General features: G+C 38.3%; 1 protein-coding gene across 1 annotated transcript in view; it reads left to right on the top strand.

Annotated features, from left to right (window-relative positions):
• Positions 1 to 13,490, top strand: part of NEK11 (NIMA related kinase 11) — a gene marked incomplete at its 5' end in the record, with an annotated part of 142,270 nt that overhangs the window by 59,568 nt on the left and 69,212 nt on the right. The window contains 2 exons of the mRNA XM_018568112.1: positions 9,623 to 9,772; positions 9,854 to 9,932. Coding sequence (XP_018423614.1) covers positions 9,623 to 9,772; positions 9,854 to 9,932 — 229 coding nt within the window. The remainder of the gene's footprint in view (positions 1 to 9,622; positions 9,773 to 9,853; positions 9,933 to 13,490) is intronic.

The following is a 13,490-nucleotide window of genomic DNA, read 5'->3' as shown; positions in this document are numbered from 1 at the left end:
TGTGTGTGTGTGTGTGTGTGTGTGTGTGTGTGTGTGTGTATGTATGTATATTAGGCCCCATCCACACCTATATTTCAGGTGCGATTAGGGATTCCTGTGTCACAAACTTGCGTTTTCCTGCACAGGAATCCCTAATCTGGCGTTTACATGCAGCAACTTACTTGAGACTAATAGAGACTAAATTTTATGGGTTCCTTTACAGCACAAATGTATTGCCGGTGGTGCACTATGCGTGTGTTGGTGTGTATGTACATGTATGTATATTTGTATGTACATGTGTAGGTATGTGCGCATATATATATGTACAGAATGCATGGTATGCACCGCATTGATCATAGAGGATTGTGTTTATTGCTATGATGCTGTCTGAGTCATACTCGCTGATGAGCGAGCTATTCGTTGACTTGTATTTTATACCTTGATGTGTTTTTGTGCTGTATCTTGAAACTTCTGTATGTTCTCTCCTCATCACTCATAGTATTTTCTGAACCTGTGTGGTAGCGCATACAATGTCAGTGTAAAACATTTCCCCCACTCTTAGAGGTTTACAGGCAACACAGGAATGCCAGGGATTGGTCTGGTGTAGATCCCCCATGTGAGTTAGGCTAGGCAATGAATGAGCAAATAGGAAGTGTGCGCTGACCGGAGGGGCTAGTGCGCACGCATCTGCTGAGCCAGCTGTAACTCCACAGCGATTGGAGGGTGGTTGCCATGACGCTGGGTACACCTCTTTCCTTCACATTGATTGTTATTGGGGGCGAAGTGAGCCGCTGTGCGGCATGATGACTGTGTCCCCGTCCCCTACACCTGGATCATGGTGTTCTGATGTAGTGCTGTACAAATCGTATCCTCACATCCTGTCAAGGTATTTCAACTATAGTTTGAACAGTAGTTTATGGAAGATTTGGTATTGTCTGTGGTATTATATTTGGTATTATGGCGTCAAAGGGGCTGGTATGATCTTTCATGATTGGTTTAATGGCTATCACTGTTGTGTATAAATGTGCACATATAATGTTGGTGTTCACTTTATGTTTGCCTGAACAAGGAGCCACTTGGTTCCGAAACATCGCTATAAATGTGACACTATTCTAGTCAATGAAGGGATTGGTTTTGCATCAAGTTGGAGTGCGAGTGACCATTTATCGATTTTGTACATGCAGCTGGGCGACCCTGGAAAAGCACTCTCGTAGTGCCGATCCTCAAAATTCCTACCAGACCTTAAGGGCCTGGTATGACTTCGGGAGGGGGACCCCATGTTGTTGGTTTTCTTTTTGTTTTGTTTTCTTTACATTTTTTATTATTTTCTTTACTTTTTTTACTTTTTTCTTTTTTTTTACATTTATTTAAATAATTTGAATTTTTTTTTAATTTTCTTAAATTTGTTCTATTCTGCTCGCTACCTCAGAGGTAGTGAGCAGAATAGCTGAGCCGAATGCCGCTCGGTGGCATTCAGCTATTCACTCAAATGTTGGATCGGCTGAGTCGAACGGCTTCTGCACTGCAGAGCATGTTCAGCTGACCGAAGGCAGCTGATGCACAGCTGATTTTAGCTGATGTACGGATGAAATCAGCCATACTGAGCTGAAGTGAATAGCTGAACTACGTTCGGCTCAATTCACTTCGGCTTGGATATTCACTCTGCTGCCTACGGCAGCTTTGTGAATAACCACCTTGGTAATCAGCTTGGTAAACAACTGGTGTTAACTAAATTATTATTACTTTTATTCAGGATTTATATAGAGACAACAGGTTGCACACTGCTTAACAACATATGGGGAGACAGTACAGTTACAATACAATACCATTCAAAAGGATTAGAAGACCCTGCTCGTGAGCGCTTACAATCTACAAGTAGTCAGGTGTTCATTAATAGTAGCCGTATGTCCTTCTGTTATGACAAATTTAATTTACTATGAACTGCAACACAGTATCACATATAGGTTTTTGAAAGTTATATAACATAATAGAAGATTTCTTCGCTGTTTTTAAAACGAAATACACACAGTTTAAATATAATTATGTTAATTCAGTCCTATGATACAGATGTCCCTGCCAAACAGCACAACCATGGGACTCCCTGAACTCTCTGCAAACTGTTTTACTACTAGGTAATGCAGTCTTGTCCAGGACCCACCCCAGCTTGTGACTGGACAATGTAGGAGCAGCAGAACATTGATAAGGTCATCCCTCTGCTCCCTTCTTCTGTAACCATGTTCACTATGTGACTGATGGTACAAAGCAATATAGCCAGATATGCTCACCATCCCGATCCTCCCTCTTCCAGGGTTAGAGCTGCTGTGCATAGAATTACAGGCTGCAGATATCAAAACAGTCTAAAGTAGTTACGCTAATTCTTTGTAAAAATACTATCAAAGATTTTACTGAATTAGATGGTAATTTTTATCTCATTGGAGTTCATCTGTAATCTGCCTTTATAATGAAAATATATTTGCTTAAACACTGCTAGCAAAGTAAGTGACAATTCCTTTCTCATGGGTATCATTATTTTTGTCGTAGAAATTGTGCTCGTCAGCTTTGGGATCGAAAATGCTCAGCAATGAGTAACCATATGCAATTAATGTGTCAGGCAGAATCTGTGAAGCTAGTTAAATAAATAGGAAAAATTTAAAGTTGATGTTAATATTCATACTTTTAATCATCAGATAATATACCCATGTGTAATAAAGCCTGAAGAAAAGGAAACTCAAGAATTGATATACATAATGTCAAACCAACCTATTAGCGTCCAATGAAGAGGTGAAAAATCCAGTGTACCCATCGCACTCCTGACCGAATAATACCCTTAGAGTCGGGTGGGTGCCCAAGTGACTGCAGATGCCTCTGCAATCCAAGATAAGTGTATGTATAAAGTCACTCGCACTCCAATAGAATTTGGAACATGATTGGTCCACTATCTTTCTCACCATGTATATATATCTGCACTTGTACTGTGGTGTTTCACATTCTGTTTGACTGAAGAAGGAACCGCTGTTGAAACGTCGCTATATGATGTGATAGCAACCGAGTCAATAAACGCTTTTTGACTTGAAATTCTATTGGAGTGCGAGTGACTTAATACATACACAGAGGGGGTAAGTGGCAACCTAAACAGGGGAAAGCCAGTGGATGTAGTGTACCTTGTTTTTGCAAAAGCACATGATACGGCAAACCACAAACGCTTATTTTTCAAGCTTCAATCCTTGGGCATTGATGAAATGGTGTGTACTTGGATAGAGAACTGGCTAAGTGAACGTGTCCAGAGAGTATTAATAAATGGCTCATTTTCCAACTGGCCCTCGGTTTACAGTGGCGTGCCACAGGGTTCTGTCTTGTGGCCATTGCTGTTCAACCTGTTAATCAATGATATTGGGACTGCTGTTAACCTCCCTGGCGGTATGATTATTTTTTTCTTTCTTTTTTGTTCTATATCTTTTTTGTTTACTTTTAAAATTCCCGCCGGTTCCGCCCGCCTGCGACGCGGATGCTCGCAAGGCACAGAACTCGGAAGACAGATGCCGGCATCGACTGGAGGACACAGCGGGGACCGTGGACAAGGTAAGAGACACTTACCGGTTACCGCTAATGGTACTGAAAATTAACCCCGATCCACACTCTGTAATACCGCCAAGGAGGTTAATAGTAATATTTCAATTTTTGCTGACCATACCAAAATGTGTAGGGTAATACACTCGACAGAAGACAAATAAATATTACAGGAAGATTTGGATAAAATAGGGAGATGAGGTTTAATAGTGAGAAGTGTAAGGTTATGTATTTTGGAGTTAAAAATACACAGGTGAGCTACTCATTAATGGGCATCCCACTGGGAGAATCAGAGGTGGAAAAAGATTTGGAAGTCCTAGTGGACTGTCACCTTAGTAACAGCATGCAAAGCCAGACAGCAGCACATAAGGCAAGCAGGGTACTATCATGTATAAAAAAGGGAATGTACTGTAAAGACAAATCCATCATTCTGCACCTGTACAAAACACTGGTCCTGCCACATCTTGAATTAGCAGTTCAGTTTTGGTCACCGATCCACAGAAAGGATGTCATTGAGCTGGAGAGAGTTCAGAGGGTGACAAAGATAATAAGGAGGTTAGCGGACCTAAATTATCAGGATAGACTGCAAGTGTTAAACTTGTTCACTCTTGAAAAGAGGAGACTGAGAGGGGACATGATATTAATGTACAAATTGTTTAATGGTGATGGTAGAATCCGTAATAAACTGTTTTTTGTCAGTTCAGTCAAGAATACAAGTGGCCACCGTCTGAAACTGGAAGAGAAAAGTTTTATTCTCATACAGCATAGGGGATTCTTTACTGTGAAAGGGAAAAGTCCCTTTCACAGACAGTGGTATCAGCTGTGAGTATAGAAACATTCAAGAACTACAGTATATAGATACTTTTCTTAGCGAACATATACATGTAACTATATGTAACTATATGTAGTTACATATAGTTACATATGTATATGTTCTATCATGCAAGTATTATAAAGCAGACCAGAGACCAGTGATGATCTGCTAAGGATGGTAGCTAAAAGAATCCAGCCAGATTTCAGTTTACTGCGGAAATCTGTACTGATAGAGTTACATAGGTTTCCAATACTGCCCTTTCCCTTTGGACAAGCTAGTTATCTCTCTGTCACATTAATGCAATGGCTTCAAACATTTTGTGATTCAGTGACCAGAAGTATGCAGATTAAGTGTTCTGACTTCACTATGTTGTCTATGTCATCAATGAGTCAAAGAATTGATTTTTATTTATTTATTTGCCATTCATATGTAAGTGTTTTTTGTATACATTTTGTTTTATTATGTAGTGCTGCATTAAAATATACACTTTATTACATTTGTTAACAGTGTCCCAAGGGACACTGTTTTCTCTTTATTCTATTTGTGCTCCAAGGAACACTGTATTCCATTTGTAAGCAGCTTTATCACACTTTGTACTAGAAACATAATTTTAGAATCACTATGAACTTGACATATTGCAGAATAACATTTGCAAGATCAGTCTGGGGAGTTATAAGCTATCATAGTTTCCAGGCTGAAAATAAAATGCGATTTTCATGACGTTAAAAAAAAACTTGGCTTTGTTCTATATTGCACATTATGACTAATTCACAGTGCTTTGCCAATGCCTATTGAGTCATGCCCAGTTTAGAAAAGTCACCAGCTCTTTACCAACACCACCCTTCCACCCCAACCCAAAGCTGGGGATGAGCATCCCTAAAAGCCATTTTTCCAAAAGCTGATTTTGCTGATTTTGATTTGATTCTGGGTGTGATGCTGATATGCACAAACCCGTCTATGAGTAATGATAAAGATACATATGAATATATCTGTACAGCTCATAATCCATGTTACATTGTATGCTTTGTGTGTTCATTATGTTTTGTAAATACTGAGGCTAATAACCAGGCAATGTTTGCACTTTGCAAATTTTTTCTGAAGTATGTGTAATGTTCTTCTGATCAATATATTGACCTTGAATTACTACAGGAACAGAGCATGATCACTAATGCTAGGGAGGAGTTCTTTTCTTAGCATCCCATGTGGCCTCTTTGAGTGCCGTAGCTTGGGAAGTAATTTTTGTATCCACCATAAAATAGATAGATAGATAGATAGATAGATAGATAGATAGATAGATAGATAGATAGATAGATAGGCAGTTGGTTTAAACTGCGGTTAACCTCTTCATTAATTTTCACTTGGCAAACTGAATTTTCACTTATCTCAGTGAATGAGGTGAAAGTAAAAATTCACTTTGCAAATAATACCCAATCATGAGCAAGGAAAATTTTAAAAAAACTATTTTTGCTAGACAGCACAACTTCACCTCATTAATTAACCTAGGTGAAAATTCCCTTTGCAGAGGATATTCACTTGGTTTAGTGAATGATTAAAAATTATTCAAGCATTCAGTCATGTCTGAGCATAAACATTTTCATTTACCTTTCCTTAATTGGGTAATCTTCAAAGAGTTCATATTGATTTACTAAGATAAGGGGAAGTTCACTTCGAAAGTGAACATGCTCTACTATTTTTTTGTTTTTTGTTTTAAAACAAAATAATTGTAAAGATTGCATAGTTGTGATACTATGCAGGACCTCACATTTAGCCTGTGTAATATTTTATAGATGTGAAACAGCACCATTTACATTGCAGGATTGTCAATGCAGTTGCAAATGTTGCTTCTTGTCCATTGAGAGTCAGCGACAGTAGGAATGCTATGGGAATCTAATGTGAACAGCTAATCTATTTTGACAAGGTGTTTCCACATTATCAGAGTAAGTATGGACTGAACATCGTTGCACAAATAATCTTCAAATTTTCTTTTCATGTGCCGACATTGTCTACAATCTAACTACTACTTAAACTGCAACTAAAGCCTCATGTGTGACAGTCTCAACAAGTCTTAAATCCAGTTACCAAGCGATGCACAAGCCGCATAAAGAAACCAAAAAAACTGTCATTACCTTCCCTAAATAAGCCAAATTCTCCTTAAATTGTGCCTCACATGTTTCCCCTTCCAGACACTGCAGCTCGCAGTGGGAGGGTATTAGTAACAGAGGCAGTGCTGTGAATCCAAAAAGCAGTGGGCAGAACTAGAGATTGCCAGGTACTGATTGACAGGCTTGTGAATCAACGTTAACAATGCTGATCACCAAAATGTTTTCATCACAGTGTAGTGCAAGTAGGGAACAGCCTACATAGTAATGGCAAACGTACTCTGAATTCAGGAGCAGTGCAGCATGGTTGTCACACCATCACAAGAAACAGCATTTGGTGGACTTTCTGGTAGGCTCAACAGAACTTTAAAAGGGCACATACACTCAAAATTAAGTGATACATATTTTTTATTGGGAGGCCATAGTTATACTTTAAAGTGTATTTTTTTTCATAGCATCCCATGTATCTCATATGAGTTTAGATAGGCAATCCATTTGAACTGCGGTTAACTCCCTTTTGACCACATTATAGCTTTTTGTAATCCACATTAAAATGTCTCTTGCCAAAAGAACGTCATTAACTTTGCAGCAGAGAACTAGGAATGCATAACTGTGTGTGTAATTATTTCTCAGGACCGATGTAAAACTGGAAAAATAGTAATACAGTTACTGTCAAGTGAACTTGGTCTGGGCATTTAAGCTTTTAAAAAGATCACAAACTGGGAGCATGTACAAAAAAAAAGTGATATTAAAGTTAAAAGGTGTTTAAACTATTTCAAATGCTGATTAAATCACTTACAATGGCTGCTGCTCCTTGATTTTCAAAAGTTTTAGTTTTCTACAGAATCACTTGGTCCCCTGAGCACTGGCCCTAATATCCTGTTTTAGGGTGGCTCCTTCCCCTTGTAGGAGCCTATGGTGCCACTCTTGTGTGTGCTTGTAAGCTGTGTGTGTCTCCACCAACATACAGGCACAGCAAGGCAAGCAAATCCCCTGATCCTCCTTCCTCATTTTTCCAGCCGAAGGTCAGTTGCTGTAGACTGTAGACTGCAGTAGACTGTAGAAGTAGAAGGTCAGTTGCTGTAGACTGTCTCTTGTGATTTTGTACTTGATAGGAAGTTAAGGGAAGCTGTGTTAAGAAAGTTGGAGTGAGCTGTTTGGAAACATGATGACTGTACCTGCTCGGGAAACACTTTTCTAGGCAATGTATATTTGATCTGAATTTATTGTAAAACAAAATCGAGAGTTTAATACTTCTTAAGCCTAGTGGTTATAAGAAACGTTGGACTGCACAATGAAATAAGCAGATGGGACAATTACCTTAAAAGCATGCACTGTGTGTTTTTATAATAGCACAGATTTTATCATAGCACTGATAATTGCACAGATTGTCTGCTTGCCAGACCATCATTTCCCTCTTCATACACCAGGAGAGCCCAAAACTGCTTTGCTAAGAGTAGAACCTATTTTTCCACCTTGTAAAACTAGACTGAAACCTGCCATAGGATCAAACATAAAATATATGGTGTGCAACATCTAATTGATGGATTCATTTGTTTTATCATTCTAATATTTTCTAAAGCAATAAAATTGTTTTTCTTTTCCCACGAAAATGGCACCGTACTACATGTATAATCTGGCTAGAAAGTTTTATTTACACAGGTTACATCAGTCCCGGTCAGTCAAAACGTAGAGCTGATTCATCTCAAATTGCAGACCTCAACTGACACTGATGTTCCCTGATGTAAACTGATTGTCATCAGTTTTCTTCCACACTGCTATAGAGATGCATTGTTGCCGATTTCCCATCTGCAAATGGAGGGTTGGTAAACCTGATAACCTGAACGCTCGTGTGAAAGGGGCCTTTTACTCCATTATAGACTTTTACACTTAGCTTTGTTACTTGTACTTTATATTATGTGTGTTTATGTAACCTGACAAAGCAGATATGTGTGGAACCCCCTTGCTCCAGTTCTGCTATTACCCTATGATGCTGTCTTGTTTCCAGCTTGCCCAGAGCTATCCAGCCATTAGTCTTCACCAGTGAGAAAGGATATTTTTTTACTATTTATGAAATAGTTTTAAGCACGTATAATAAAGTAGGGTACCTGTAGAGTGGTGCACATTTATTACTTTTTATTCATAATTTCAGTTATTTTTTTACAATATAATTGTCTCCCTTATTTGCATATTTCATATCATTCCACTTGTGATTAGGGGTAGATTTAGCGACTATTTATTTAGTATGTGCATACCAGTTGAAGTGATCAGTTCGCTTTTTTAGCTAAATACTATTTGGCATATTTTGATTGGAGGCATGTTTGGTGGGTCTGCTTCTAACTGTTTTTATGTGTTATATGTGTAGGGGGTATTACATGTGAGGGGTGTCCATACAGTCTTACCTTTATAGTGGTTTTGTGATTTTATATGGTGTGGACATTTTATCAGGGACAATTGAGGTTGTAGTAGTTTGCATAGCGGCCCTGCACACCTAGCAATGCCAGTTATTTTTTTAATTAGTATATTATTATTGTCATAGCCTTTAACACATTATTCCAGCCTTTGTTTTGACTATTTTTGACATATTCCACACATATATAATGTCTACACTTAAACTTCACTGAATAAATTAGAAGACTCTGAACCCCATGGGATATTAGAAGGAAAATATAATGAATCAATCTTATTTCAATTGTGTTTTGTATTCTATAAATTTTTGTTTAAATCTTTTATCTAAAGTTAATAATAAAGGCAACATTTGTCTGACTTAACCCTCAGCCATCTGATGAACCACTGATCTAATGTCCTATTGCTAAAAAGGGTTAGAGGTGCACTGAAATGAAAATTCCAAAAACGAACCCGAAATTTAAAAAAATGTCAGACCGAAACCGAAAACGAAAAAGTTTTTTTTAGAGCTTTAAAGTAGAAAATAAAAATATTTAATAAAAATAAATAAAAATATTTTTATTTTTTACTTTACTGCTGGAGGCTTCGGGGAAATATTAGGCGTCACTGAGCACCTAAGACCATGCCAGTGGTGGGAACTTCTTCAGTGCCTAAACACTGAGCAATGGAAGAAGGGGGACCCATGTTCCTCTGAACTATTTTACCCCTACAGGAAATATTGTAGCACGTGTAACTTTGTGTGTGGCTTTTTTTACAGGTCTGTTGGCTGCATTCTTCATGAAATATGCTGCTTGGAACATGCTTTTACTGGCCACAGCTTTTTAGCTGTTGTTTTGAAAATTGTGGAAGGTCCAACACCATCTCTACCTGATCGGTACCCTAATGAGCTTAATTTTATAATGAGCAGGTATTGCATTGCTTACAGACCATTTATGTTTTCTTTCTAACAAGCAGATGTACTTATATCAATTACTTTTTTACTTTTCAGAATGCTGAACAAAGATGCGTTACTTCGTCCACGAGCGGTGGAAATTTTACAGATTCCATATATACTAGACCAGCTACAGGTATGCAATAAATAACTGTTACAAAACATTTGATATTGTGAAAATAGTAAATAAAAATCGATTTGCCTTTTTTAGCCAGCAAAAGATCTGGCAGGACTATGATAGTGCTAAACAGACTGAAATACTACAATGCAGGCACTCTAGTATGAACATTTTCTGGAGACTTCTTAGTAGTGTTCTCTTAGTAGAGAATTGAACTGCCTCCTTTTGCCCCCAGTACCTTCCAGTTGGAAAGTAAGAGTCATAATGACAGTAAGAGAGAAAAAAGGTGCAAGAGGTAGGATGGGGCAGGCCTCCTCTCGACACAACCAAGAAGGTAGGTGAAGATGCCTCCATTGTAATGTTGTAGTCTAGTTAGTACCATTATTGACAGGTTTTCTTTAAAGTGACACTAAACTTAAAAATGCATTCAAGTACCCTATTAACAAAAATGCAGCTTATTTGTGCATCAAATCATCTCTGAATTCGTGCTGACACTGTCCTTCCTTCTGGATGGTGCCTACTTTTGTTCCCTATGGTCCCTGTGTGTGTTGTAAAGTAGCCACCGCTCCAAGCTTACTGCTGCGATGGAATAGAATCTCACTATAAATCAATAAAATAAATATGAGATTGTAGTCCATCACAGGAGTGAGCTTGGAGCACTTGCTACTTTACAACACACACAGGGACCATAGGGAACAAAAGTAGGCACCATCCAGAAGGAAGGACAGTGTCAGCACGAATTCAGAGATGATTTGATGCACAAATAAGCTGCATTTTTGTTAATAGGGTACTTGAATGCATTTTTAAGTTTAGTGTCACTTTAATTACTAATTATTTTCCATTTGGAAAAAGTTGTGCATAATTATCCCTTAGTAATCTTGAAACTATGAAAAATGTTTCCATTGCTGTGTGTTAACCTGCTTAATGTGTTTGTCAGAACATTCCTATCATTAAAGCAAAATGCATTTTACAGTGCAACTGAAGCCAAAACTGTCAGGCTTTTATTGCTGTCTGTATCTTTGTTATGCAGATTAAGACCAAAGGTAACCCATCGCTCTCTTGAACGGAAGTCCCAATAGTAGGGTGGGTTCGTTAGCAATAGCAGATGCCTCTGCAGATTAAGTAAATTCAACTAGAAAGTCACTCGCACTCCAAAACGATGCCCTGTCAATCTCTTTATTGACTGTGGTAGTGTGACATCTCAAAGCTTTGAGATGTCACACTACCACAGTCAATAAAGAATTGACAGGGCATCGTTTTGAAGTGCGAGTGACTTTCTACTTGAATTTGTTATGCAGATTATCCCTTTCTATATCTCCCTCTCTCTGTCCTGGTAACACGGAATAGATGGGAAATCTTCACTTTGGGGGGATTTTCTTACACTTCCTGTTACTAGCAGGCAGGAAGTGATTGGAAATCTCCCCAATGGGACATAGATGACAAAAAAAAGATGGCAGGGGTCATAACCCCTCCCATACTCTATCAAAAATGTTTAAAAAAAAAAAAGACCAGTTCTACTTTAATTTGTGCCTATTATATTTGACTGGAGTTCAGTTTAAAGAATAACATTTCTTGATAAAATAAATCATATGGTCCTTGTGTAGAAAGGTGTTGCTGGGCCCTAAATATATTAGAGAGCACTAATGTAAATCATCAAAGTTGTCTTTTGAAAAAAATATTACTTTTACGTATGCGGTGGCACAGACAACGTGAAAATGTAATTATTGCATTTCCTCTTCTAGTGAAAATGATGAATAGATTTTTAATGTAATGTATTTATCTGCTGTGTATATTGTCATTTGTCCATAACTGCTGGTGTATGCAGTTTGTATCGTGAGTGAGCATCATTTATTTGAAAGAAATTCTAAAAATCTGATTACTGTTGGTGTATTTGCTTAGCCTTGGAAGCAGCTTTCGTGTTGGGGATTAATTAAGTACAATCCATGGAAATAACGCCATGTTTGTTCTCTGTAATTGCAAAATTCAGCTAAACAAACCAAACTCCATTGTGGACATAAAGCTTGTGGATTTACAAGAAAATACATCGGTAGATATTGTTTGTCTACTTGTCAGTGTTTCCTTTCTAAACTGTCTGATGTCTGCTCATGAGAAAGGCCTCTTTCACACTGGCTGATTAGTACAGAATCCATGCACAGATCCTCTCCTGATCACAGCAGTACAGAGCTGATGTCACTGCTGTGACATTCGTGTCCATACAGTCATCTTGCAATGTAGGAAGAAAATGCAGTTACCGAACCCCATGTCAATCTATGGAGAATCGGATGTAAACGGACATGTGTCCGTTTACATCAGATTAGCCCCGATCCAGCACGGTCTGGTGAAACCGAAAATACATACTTTATCGGTAGATATTATCGGTAGACCCGATCGGACTGCCTGTGTGAAAGGGGCCTTATTAAGAAGATTTGAGATGAATGAATTATGATACAAGTGTTTGTATCTCACAGGGACCAATCAAATTCTGCCAGATTCCTAGAAAACGAGAAGGAAGTATTGCAGTGGTTACTTTTACCCATTAGCATTGTTCATTTTCTACACACTCTTATAATTAGATTATATGTGTGCTGTATAAAAGTCCCTAAATAATTTGCTTTGTTCCTTCTTCAAGTCACCAGAGTTTTTCTTATGACTAGTCACCTTAAAGAATATTCTGAACTATATTAAAAGCTTAGTTTTGAAGACGATTGTGGCCAAAGTGTTGTTTTTTTGTTATTTTTAGCTAGAGTGAAGAAGGTTTAGAATCACGGTCAGGTTTTTATTACTCTGTGTTTTCTGCAGCCCTGCCACTGGGACAAGGTGTGAGAACAATCTGTCCAAAGGAGAAACAAGCAATAAAAGAATGTTTTTTAGAGTGGGAAACAGAATCTCTGACTATGTTTTAGTTCTGTCTGGAATTTCATCATGCAGAGTGTCAATATGACCAGGGGGGAGTAAGAAAGTCTGCTTGTTTTGGATGCAGACGGCATTAAGCCATAAGCCTGGACAGGAGGTAAACTTTAAAGTTGAACTCCATACACAAAAAGTTAATTTAAATATATTCCTCAATAACCACAAAGGTTATAAATCCACAATGTGTGCACGGGTGTGCACGGAAGGTCTTTGTAAACCCAGTAATTGCTTTGTAATAGTACCAGTGATATCATTACTGTTGTACACATAACCTATGCAGAGAGCAGAGCTGTGGGAGGGACCCAGCAGGCCCCAACCGCTGCCTTCCGAAAGCTAAAGGAGGGCGTGGAGACAAGACCAGTCACCCTGCACAAAGAAGCTTCAGCACAAAATGCTAATTTTTACACTGGATTACAGCACAGATCTGGAAATAATACACAAAGCACACAGAGGTTTAAGTAAGAATACACATGCCTCTTGTATTTAGACAATATTTGCTTGTCCCGGAGTTCAGGTTTAAATGGTGTTCACTAAATAGAATCTAGAATCTGAAGGTGACTGGCAATTAATCTAGGGTTTGGTGTAGAGATGAGGGATTAGCTCTGCTCTGATGCACTTAATTTAAATCAGAGTGATTCAGGTGGAACAAGTCCGCAAACTATTTTT

This window comes from Nanorana parkeri, unplaced genomic scaffold (genome assembly GCF_000935625.1).
Source record: "Nanorana parkeri isolate BGI_ZX_2015 unplaced genomic scaffold, ASM93562v1 scaffold1139, whole genome shotgun sequence".
NCBI lineage: Eukaryota > Metazoa > Chordata > Amphibia > Anura > Dicroglossidae > Nanorana > Nanorana parkeri.
Note: the sequence above shows the minus strand (reverse complement) of the source record. Positions and strands in the feature narration are given on the sequence as shown.